This window comes from Mya arenaria, chromosome 5 (assembly GCF_026914265.1).
Source record: "Mya arenaria isolate MELC-2E11 chromosome 5, ASM2691426v1".
NCBI lineage: Eukaryota > Metazoa > Mollusca > Bivalvia > Myida > Myidae > Mya > Mya arenaria.
Genome location: NC_069126.1, coordinates 36,045,522 through 36,057,220, shown reverse-complemented (window position 1 = coordinate 36,057,220; position 11,699 = coordinate 36,045,522). Strand labels below are relative to the sequence as shown.

The 11,699-nt window shown below is 37.1% G+C and overlaps 1 protein-coding gene across 3 annotated transcripts; it reads left to right on the top strand.

The window, feature by feature from the left end:
• The first annotated feature begins 456 nt into the window (after positions 1–456).
• On the top strand, positions 457–4,724 carry LOC128235399 (putative uncharacterized protein DDB_G0294196). 3 transcript variants are annotated; one of them, XM_052950215.1, is made up of 3 exons: positions 457–566; positions 1,820–2,001; positions 3,683–4,724. In XM_052950215.1, exons 2-3 carry the CDS (start codon positions 1,863–1,865, stop codon positions 4,201–4,203), a joined length of 660 nt encoding a protein of 219 aa, XP_052806175.1. In that variant the 5' UTR covers positions 457–566; positions 1,820–1,862; the 3' UTR covers positions 4,204–4,724. The 3 variants fall into 3 exon arrangements, with proteins under 3 accessions (XP_052806175.1, XP_052806176.1, XP_052806177.1); XM_052950216.1 differs by having other exon boundaries at positions 460–566; positions 1,824–2,001; XM_052950217.1 differs by having other exon boundaries at positions 477–566; positions 1,794–2,001.
• Positions 4,725–11,699: the final 6,975 nt, after the last annotated feature.

The window sequence follows — 11,699 nt, the reverse complement described above, 5'->3', positions numbered from 1 at the left end:
CCAAGATATGTAACGATAAACCATGAGAAACCTGCGATTATATTTTTAGAAAAAGGAGTATAATTCGTCTTAAAGGGTCTCTGCTCTGAACTAGTTCTTGTTACAGCTCATGAAAATACAACTTGTGTATTAGATTATATCAGTTAACGTGTAAGGAAAAATTGCGTCTAGTTTAAGTCTTGAACCAACGACCTCCGGTTTATTAACTAATTCACTAAGTGCGCTAGCAACTGAAATAGGCTGTCACCTTGTCACCATGTTCAACCACACCTTGTCATTTCCATCATCGGGGTCAAAATACGCTTATCAAGGATATACCAAACCAAATTTACAATTTTTACAACAACGAAAAATGCTAGCAATGTCCTAGCCGCCCATTACCTTAATATATTTCAAAACATACTTTTCATTATAGTTCTACATCAAAATCAATATACACTAGCTATAAACATGTATCGGGTATTTTGAAATCCATGTTGGTTCCATTTGTAGACCTATTATTCTAAAGTATAGTGCTATGATTGGATGTTTTTAAGTATGTAATATTTTCGAATAGTGTTTCAAAGGTAAATATACTTATTTTAAATCATCTGATAATATGTCAAGAAAATTGAGGTTTAAAAATCTTTAAATTACCATATAATAGTCTCATATTTGCTTTGTAAGCAACTCACTTCGTATATTTATTATAAAGCAATCTAAAAGTATTGAAGAAACCATTCGCATTGAAACGCTGTACTTTTTGTGATTTCAAAATGATTCACAACGGTTGTATAATGTACCCTTGTTAGTTTTAAGAAACTTAATAAATACACTCCATATGCACTTCATGACAACGAGCACTTTATAACCGAGGCGCGACTGAAACAACAACAGCAGCCGCAACAACAACAACAACAACAACAGCAAAAACAACAACAACAACAAAGGACATCAACATCAGCAACAGCAACAACAACAACAACAACAACAACAACAACAATAATAATATCTCAATAACATCAATAACAGCATCATCATCAACATCATATCATTATCATCATATCATCATCATCATCATCATCATCATCATCATCATCATCATCATCATCATCATATCATCATCATCATCATCATCATCATCATCATCATCATCATCATCATCAAAAACGTATTATGAACTAAAACGAAGCAAGGAAAGTTTCTCCCACCTCAGATAAGTAGATCCAATAATTTAACCATGCTAGATATTCTTATCTTGCCCACGGGCGAAGATAAAATGCCCGTATGGAACTCCTTTTACCACATTGTAATTACCTCCCTTGTTGAAGACTGTCGTCAGTAGCATCAAGGAAATATTGTCTTATGGTAATATTTAGAACGCTAATTACTTATTTCTCGCTTCAAATGTCACCATAAAACAGTTTTCAGGCACCATTCATGAAAAAATGCTTCATTCTCCTTAGAACTATTTAAAATGACCGATTTGACTATTAACATTAACTGGATCACTGCGCGTATATCCATGACAACCACGTGCTATCGCATATCCATACGCATTTTTTTCACTAAGCAAAAAAGAGTTCCAGCAAAAAATACATATTTACTTAATTTTGTTTAACTGAGGTGGGAGAAAAAGCATCTACCATAGCCGCTCGTATAAGATAGGTTCATCCCGACCCTCGCGCAGGGTGTTTTGCGGAAACTCGGTAAACCTCGTTTCCGCAAAACACCCTACGCTCGGGTCGGAATCTTACATTCTCGGCCATGGAAGATACTTATAGTCCATCATTTATACAAGATATTATTTTTAGGTTGTATTGGTTGTTTATTTTGTAAGCCAGTAAGTTGATCTAACACCCCTACGGGACAGTTCGGTAACTATGGGGATGGGACTGCGGCGCGGTCGCCGGGGTGGAAGGCGACGGAACAGGGTCGGCATCGGACGACGACGACGACGTACCAGGTTTGGGCGTCGGCGGCGTGGACGAGGAGGCCTTGGTCTGCTTCTTTGCTGTTTTGGTAAGTGACTGCAGTATAAAATGCATTGCTCCTTATAATAGAATTTAAAAATCCAACACTAAACTGAGCTTTTTTTCTTCACAATATAGTTTTTTGTTAACTTGTTACAAACGGGACCGCTAAATTGGAATTACTTTAGTAATATACTAGTCACAGGCATCAGTAATCAGTAATTTGCGTGGTCCTCATACGTTTGTTTGTAAACAATTACATTGATGAGACAAAGTTGAACTTTCAGTTTTTATATAAAAGTGTGTCAAGTCATTCAATTAAAGAAACAAGTTTAAAGTCACATTTTCTAAATTATGTCAAGTGCAGCCCCTTTAAGAAACAAGTATAAAGTCACATTATGTCTTTTTTGTATGTATATCAAAACTGCTTCTCTTAACCTTTTTTACCTTTTTACCCTTAGAATGTTACAAAATGCAATAACAAAATACAACAAAACCGAAAGTTTAATCTAAGTATAATCTGAATTTAGCACGCACAACGTCATTACAAAATTTGCATATCACGTAACTGTCTGAAAACCTTATATTCTATGTTGCTTTATGTACTTAAGATTACCATTTTTTTAACTGAGAAATTTTCGGTTTCAAAAGTTTTTCCGGTAATGCATCTGAAAACACTCAATGTTATACTCCATGATATCGAAATGACAGAAAAATACAGTTAAAACAATAATTCTGTTTTAGTGGGGTGCGAACCCAGGCCGGTAAAGTCGAGAACCTCCCTTTCACTAAAAACATTGATGCTATGCTCCGCCCACTTATCGGCCTCATTAGCATATAGTCAGTCATTGGACCAGTTTGGAATTTCGTTGGTATTTCCCATAAATTCCTTTTTAATAAAGCATTGTGTGGACCTCGTGAATTTATCAGACCTTATAAAAGACTCTGTTATAGTAATACATTCACTCTTATTTTTTTCTCTAATTGGCACTGAAGCTTTATATTTAAATGTAATAAAGAAATCATATACTACATTCCTCAATACGGACTTGGAGCCTACAAATCTCGCGTTGAATGTAAAGTCTAATATTCTAGTTGTATTATTTTGTGCAGCAAAGGTGAGAATATTTAAAAAAGTAGAGTATATTGTTTGTTAATAATAGTAGTCACCCTTCTCGTTTAAAGCTGCACTCTCTAAGATTGACCATTTTTACAACTGTTTTTTTTATTTTTGTCTTGGAAAGAGCAAATTTTTGCGTAAATATATGCAAACCAATGATATAAGATTGTTGACAAAAAAATCAGGTCCTAGATTTTCATATTTCCGTCCGAAAATTAATGTTTTATGGCTTGGTTTAAGAAAACTGCATAAAAAATCAATTTTTGAACTTAGATATAAAAATCTGCGATCTAATTTTTGTGAGCAGTCTTGTATCAATTGGCTCGTTTCAAGGCAAAAAATAAAAAAAGTTGTCAAAACGTTCAATCTGTGAGAGTGCAGCTTTAAGGCTTGTCCAATTGATTTATGAGACAACTTGATTGATCATCATGTTGAAATTGGAACCCATAAATTAAAATACCTGATGGATCAGGAAAAAACCCTATTTGGGGCTCGAACCTTCGACCTCCCGCTTCGTTGGCGGACGCCCTAACCACTGTGCCACTCACGTGATAATATATATGCGAATCGTGCTACGCACTAATTTCTATTACATTGTCTTGTATTACAGGAATGAGGGATCCATATCAACAGAACCAAAGAGACATTATGGAATTACAACAACACCAGATGCAAATGCTAGCCATATTTCAAGCTCAGCAAGCTCAAGGTCAAATGGCCCAGTTCCCTCAAGGTCAAGGACAAATGGATTTTTCTCCTCAAGCTCAAGGTCAAATTGGACAGTTTCCCCCACCAGGACAGACAACGTTTATAGTTGGCGCACCTCAACCGCAACAACAGCAACACTTATGCACACCTCAACTGTCCGGATTCGCTCCGGGGCCCGGGAACCAGGATGTCATGGCTCAACAAATGCGTGAACTACAAGAAGATCAACAAAACTTGCTTAATGAGATATTAAAGCAGCAAGCAGAAGAGAAGGATCCCCAAAAACTCCAGGAGCTGCTACAACAGCAGAATGAGATTGAGCAGCAGATGCAACAGTGTCAGGCGGCAGGGTTCCAATACACCAGTGCAGTCCCGGTGCCCCAACAGCCCCACGGAGGCGCACCTGCAGCCGCATCGTACTAAATATAGTGCTCTCCATTAAAGTTCAACATCGGTTTAAACAGCTGCTCATGCTGACTGTAATAAAAAACAAAAAACAAAACATTCAATTTTCATTTTCAGAGCAATTGTGTTTCGAAGTTCGAACACCATTTCTGTCCAGACTGTTCGTTTCTTGTCTGTTTATGTTCCATTCCGTCCTGTTTTATCTCGTTCTGTCCTGCTCCGTTACGTCCATTTCGTGTCAATCGGAACACCTCGGTGATTATCCAACAGAACTGAAGCTCGCCGGAGATGGCCGAGTTGTTACGATTGATTCCTTGTATGCAGATCCCTCCATAACCGTTTGCAAATGAGAGCGGCAGGTAATCCAGACTACATCTGCTCTGTGGCTAAGAGGCATTAAATAGTGGTCGAGTTGTTCAAGCTGTTTACTGCATTATTTATTTAACATATTTTTCTCTGATAAAATATGTACAATAAATTACACTAAACATATGTGATACAGTATTTTGCTGTTTATTCAATTTCACAATCCATGCTCGTACAGGGTAAAGCGAAATAATGTTGTTGCAAGTCCAGCTGAGTGGAAGTCATTCGTACACTGGAAGAGATAAAGTCCGTCGGACATCGGATGAGACAAAGTCCACCGGACATCGGAGTTTTATTGTTGCACGTTTATTGGGCGGTAGTTTAGACGCCCAACATGCTAGTCGTGAATAATATGTTACGAGGATGTCAAACTCGTATTTATTATTTAATTTTGACATTGAATAAATGTCCTTTTCACTCACTGTAATTTATTAATCACGTCTCCCATTTGGTTGAACTTGTCATGGCCAGCCCCTCCTTATTCAGTAGCAATACATAAATGAAACCTGTAGTAACAAATACAGAAGAAATTACACGCAAATGTCAAGAAATGAAAATATGTCAGAATTTGTCCCGAAACTTTCCGAACACCCCTTGTAGTGTTACCATTTTAAAAAAAAACAAGATTGGATAAAGTATGGAAATCTTAACGTTTTGATACGGCCACCATTAGTTTAGTGGTAAATGCTGAAAGTTTAACTGACATTATGCATATACAATAATGAAATAGTGACTACCGGACCCCAGCGATCACGAAAGTAATAAGAAATTACAAAAGTTAAGAAACATTAATCCTTAAAATTATTTTATACATAAATTAAGTACTAGAAATCAAGGCAATTGAAAATGGCAATTTAGAAATTGTACCACTTAAGAGGGGTAATTTTATCCACGAATTTACTAAAAAATAAAATCATTTAGATATTGAAACCTGCGAGGCCAACGACGCAACAGATCCCTTCAGATAATAGCATGCTCGACCCTGAAGGGGTCGACTGGTCTTATAAACAGTATATTCTCCGTCAACACAGAGAACTGTTTATGACAATTTGCATTAAACATACCTGTGAGTAACTCCACTGGCGTACAACGATCATCGGAATACGCGAACGTGGAAAACATCGTCAGAAGTGAACCAACAATTGCAGACTCGAAAAAGGAAGTCAAACAGAGGCGGTATCCTTAAATTCTTAAATGACAACGGAATAACCCCTGATTCAGTTAAATTATTGACACACATCGCGGGGGCCTAGCTGCAAAACTAACTGTTCATAAAAGTGACTTCGAAACGATTGAAAATAGACGCTTTTGGCCACGTAAAATGCATTGCCGGAAGTGGTATTCGCGGACGGTGTGGCAGAACGTATTCAGTGGAGACAACAATATATAGACACACCGGCATCTCCACAGTGCAGTATCCTCACCTGGAACGTCCGTGGCGTTATGTCTACAGCGGGATCCCTTAGCCATTTACTAAAAACATACAGCATTGACATTGCTTGTATAAGCGAACATAAACTGAAGCCGAACTGTGATGGATTTCTTAAAACGTTGCATTCCTCATATAGGGCAATAACTGTTTGTGAATATGTAGGTATAGATACTCCTTATGGTAAAGGCGCTGTTAGTATTGTATACACAAATACATAAGCATTATCTGTTAATACATTGCTTAATATAAAATCCACCCGCATAACTCAAAATTCATATTTAGTGTATACTTACCGTCGATGAATTATGATTATGACGCTTTCGAAGAGTGTGTCGATGAACTTCAAAGCTTATATGACATATATTCGTCTGAAGGGTTCGTAATTATTTGTTGTGATATTAACGTGCAACTTAATGGAAATAATTGTGACAGAAGATTGCATTGTTCCTTGACTTTTTGAGTAAAAACACCTTAACCAACTGTAAAACCACTGGACTACCGTATACCTTTAAACCCAGACAAAAAACTCTTGACTATATCATTGTAAGCCAAACACAATCAGATTAAGTACTTTATAATACTGTTATAGATGATGATTGTGCATGTGTATCTGATCATTTGTCTATTCTGGCTCATTGTATTATACCATTGTTTGTGTATGCATTGTCTGAAAAGCCATATATCGCATGGAACAAAAGCTCAGATGACCAGTTTGATATGTATAGGGAGAAACTCAAAACTCTCCTTTGTGCTATAGATCTTGATGATATATGTCATGATACACGCAGTATAGAAACACTATATAGCCATGTAGTGAACAGCATTATAAGCGCTGCTGAGAATTGCCTTCGCTTGAGTAAATACAATAAGCATTCTAAACCATATTGGAACGAAGAAGCGCATAAAGCACAGCGTACCAGCCGCTTGAAGAGGATATCGGAGGGCAGAACAAGAGGTAATGAAAATGTTTACTTCAGGCAGTACAAAACAGCAAAACGAACGTTTAACAACAAACAGAAACATGCAATATTTAGACAAAACTAAGAACATTTTGACGAATTAAACTCACGTTATAGCGTGTGAGTTTGGCAGGTACTTTGAAAATATATTTTCTCCAAATCAAAAAACACATTATAACAATGAGTTTCTTGATACCTTAGATAGTAATGTTGACGATTTCATAGCATCTTAGAATCGAAGCCATGATCCTGATCTAACGAAGGAAGTACAATCAGCTGATCAGAACACTTACAACATGGTGGCAACGTTTTATACAGATACATAGCTCAATTATTTACAATGATGATAAACTGTTATTATGTGCCTGAAAGTTGTAAAATGGGAAATATAATTCCAATACACAAAGAAGGAAAACCTAAGACAAATCCTAGTAGGTATATGCCCATAACACTACTACCAGTTATATACAAACTGTTTGAGCACATGTTACACAAACGATTGACTCACTGACGTTCTATACATAATGTGCAGCTCCCAAATAAACAACAAAACGCCTACTAGAAACACCTCGGATCAATCAACCTACAAGAATCGATCTACGAGTCATTCGAACTTTGGTCCAACGTCTATGCTGCCCTACTTGAGTCGGAGCTTTTAACAATGTTCCACAAAGTGCAATAATCATCAAAATGAAAGAAATTGAGATAAAAGGAACGTTTCTACGCTTAATTGCGAATATGTTCAGTGCCCATAAAGGATACGTTTTGGTAAATGGAATTGCTTCGAACCACTTCGATGTAAAGCAAGGCATCCGACAAGGGGGAGTACTTTCCACGTGGAGTTATCTCCTCTTTATAGACGGTCTCCTGAACAAACTCGAAACTACCGGAAACGATCTTACCCTAAATAACAGTATTCATTTCATTCCGGTAATCATACGCTTGCAGACGACTTGACACTGTCATGTGGAAAGAAAACAACATTAGGAAAGCAATTGGATGTTGTGGAAAAAATATGCTAATACATGGGGATATGACTTCAATGTTAAAAAAAGCAAAGCCATAATTTTTAGTACTAACAAAGATATTAATGCAACAAATATTAAATTCGGCACTGAACAAATAATCAGCACAGGACAGCAAAGCACGTTGGAATCATGCTTGAAAGTACTCGGAAATGCACCAAAGCAATTGAACGAGTCAGATAAGGACGGGCGTCTCTGTTTTCAATCCTCGCGATGGAAAAGACCACCGGTGACGATAACCCTCTAACACATAGCCAATTAGTCCAGAAAGTATGTATAACTACAGTCTTGTACGGTGCCGATCTCTGGCATGGCATATCAGGGCATGCTCGCCTGAAGCTTGAACAATACATCAGATTAGCTGTTAAACGTATACAACATCTACCAACGTGGACAAGAACTGTTATGGCATTGAGTCTGCTAGGATGGTTCCCGTTAGAGCTGGGGGTAGATAAGCGCAAACTAACGTTTCCACATAAGTTATGTACCCTTCATAGTGAACACTTAACTCGAAGAATATTTAATTACAGACTTAATCTGTATGTGTTAAAAGGATTCAAGCACCAACGAGGATTCATACCAAGCGTTATGCGTTTGCTTATTCAATATGATATATTCAACTACTTACTGGTTTATATCCGCATAATTACATCCCCTTGTAAATATAGCTGGAAGAAAATCGTTCATTTTAACCTTAAAAATTATTATACTAATGCATGAGAAGATGATGAAGATTTTGCACGATTTCTTGCTATTCGTGATAGCATTGTACCTTCAAACCTATGGTTACTTGCAGAAGATATGAACTAATACATGAAATCAGTACAGTGAATGTTTTAATAGTACGGTACTTAAAACCCTACACGTGTAAAATATATAACGCTCATGTCTCTGAACTGGTCAGACACCTTATTGTAAGCTGTTATGGCACAGCTTGGCTAAGAGAAAAACTGTTTAGTGATCTCTGTTCTGTGTTAGACTCTAACTTTGTAAGCTTTCTTAAAATAGCTGAATATGAAATGTTTTTCGCATACTTTTTCAAGCAGAGACTATCACTGCGTTTCATTTTGACTCAAAATTGCAGAAAACATTTCTGAATAAGACGCTCAAATTCATTTATGACACGGTCAATAAGTACAACCGACTATAAAATGCATTACTCCTTATTATAATGTTCTCTATAAAACATGATGTAATCACAAGAAGTTGCATCTAAAACATCCCAACCTGGTTTATGGTTTATATTTCGAATTTCGATAAGCGTTGACGATGGGTGAATTAGGGGCTTTGTAACTCATAAGGAAATTGCTGTTACAGAAACTTATTTCATGTTATTTCTTGCTATTGTGTTTACATGTTTTATCGCACACCATACTATCTTTGCTTGTTCACATATTTATATATCATTATTCTTTGCAGTTAACATGTCAATAACTTAATATGTACAATCACTGAAAAGTGGAAATAAAGAGTATATATACAGCGGAACGTAACATTACTTTCCCCTCCGAGAAGATTCGTCCCAAGTCTTAGCCTGTGAAACTCCTGTGTAAGGCAACTCCGATCCGGCAGTTGTCTTCATCCAGCCGCTGCCACCATTTGCAACGTCCGAGGCCAAAGAGATGCCAACAAGGCCAACAGATCCCTTCAGAGAAAAGCATGCTCGACCTTGAAGGGGTCGACAGGTCTTATAAACAGTGTCTTCTCCGTCCACACAAAAAACTGTTTATGCCAATTTGCATTTCAACAAGTACATCAACGTACTATGAAGGCCCATCCGCCTACAGCGGAACGATATACTATGAACCCACTGCCGCCTACAGCGGAACTTACAATATCATCACATTGATTGTAATGCTCTGAGATGGTACGAAGAAACGACTGAAAGGCAACTTTCGCAAAACTGAAACTCTAGCTGCTCATGCAAAATAAACGTAGAGGATGGAAAGTTACATACTCGTTTAACTATGTATATACAAATGTACAATCACATGGGGGAACTGGATTTACCCAAAGGAAGTTTTATTGTGCAGTTGACCACAAACGAAATGATCTTACATCAGTGTTTGAACCAAAAGTTTACTGTTTTATTTTCTTAAAAGATCAATGTATTATTTTACTAGAACACCGAGTTTACCGCACAAACTCCAGTGCCCACAGCGCTTTGATTTAAATAAATTACTCTAGTGTTAATTAACCGGTATAAAATTTGTGTTACTTTCGTTAGCTAAAGGGACTGTACACCAGATTGGCACCTAAGAAAGTTTTTTTCTGTAACGAATCTCAGGACAATTATTTAATAAAATGTTCTACTCTTTGATATCATAAATGTAAAAAAATATACCAAAATGTAAAAAGAAATGAGTCGGAGACCGGGTTCGAACCCGTGTCGCCAAAATAGCAGTCCAGTGTTGTATCCACTGTGCTGCGAAGGCTTACCCTAAACAGTTGGAATATTTAAGCTATATACCTAACTTGGTAATATCTCGTTATAACATCGACTAGCCAATCACGCAGAAGGAATGAATTCTACTAGGTAGACATACCTAGTAATATTTTTTTTAATGGAAAAATACGAAAAAACTGCGAAAAATAAATTAATTGTAAACTGTGTGGTACTTCAGTAGGTAAGTTTCAACTCATTATACACATCGATTCCAAGTTTATGTCATTTTTCGACATTTTTTCCCGCTATTTCATCATAAGGAGTACAGTCCCTTTTAAAGTGCATTCAGCGTATGTTGTTTCGGTACGGACTTAAACGCATACGACATATAGATATAGAAACGCATACAACAGAGGCGAAGAAGGGTTTTCAGCAACTCTGCATACACCATACAGTACTGTACCACAAAGAAGGTGTCGAGAAACGCAAACAGTATAGAATAAGAGCAACAACATTGACGTTGAAGTTTAAGTGTATGAAGTGATTGAAATACTAGTGCCTTCATTTTTAGAATCTAATGACCTTTTGGCTGATGAACAAAACGGGTTTCGGAAGGGTAGATCGTGCGAGGACCACATATTTACACTTAACAGTATTATTCGCAACAACAAGAACGTATACACCGCTTTCATTGACCTTAAGAAGTGTTTCGATTATGTGGACCGGAAGTTGCTCCTATATAAATTGTTGCTCCACAATATTGATGGGAAAGTATACCAGTCCATAAAGAACATTTATGCAAGCTCATCTGCGTGTGTGCGTATTAACAACAGTGGGCTCGCAAACAACGCCACTACAGATTGGTTTGAGTGTACTTCCGGTTTAAAACAGGGCTGCACTTTGTCGCATTGTGTATCTCCTATTCTTGAATATGGTGCTGCAACCTGGGGATACAAGTCTTTCCAAAGTATTGACAATGTCTGTCATCGTGCTCTAAGATACTTTTTCGGAGTACATCGATTTGCGCCACTGTTAGCTTTATACTCTGGCTGGGTTCCCAGTGTGTTTAAACGTAAACTGTCAATATTACGGTTTTGGAACAGACTATTACTAATGGACAATGAAAGGCTAACAAAGAAAGTGTTTATGTACGATTATAATAGATGTAATAATAACTGGTCTAGTGATGTTAAATCTATATTAATCAGTCTAAATCTTGAGCAACATTTTTATGTAAGATCTTGTGTTGAGCTCTCAAATGTAAATGATCTCATTAGAGACTTATACAGTGAACAGTGGACAAATGACGTGCAGAATGTGAGAAAACTTCGCACTTACAGACAGTT

Bases quoted from the DNA above. Each gene is read 5' to 3' on its own strand.
- LOC128235399 (XM_052950215.1), top strand. From the start codon at position 1,863: ATGGGGATGGGACTGCGGCGCGGTCGCCGGGGTGGAAGGCGACGGAAC. The intron at 2,002-3,682 runs GTAAGTGACTGC...CTTGTATTACAG, and splicing joins TCTGCTTCTTTGCTGTTTTG to GAATGAGGGATCCATATCAA.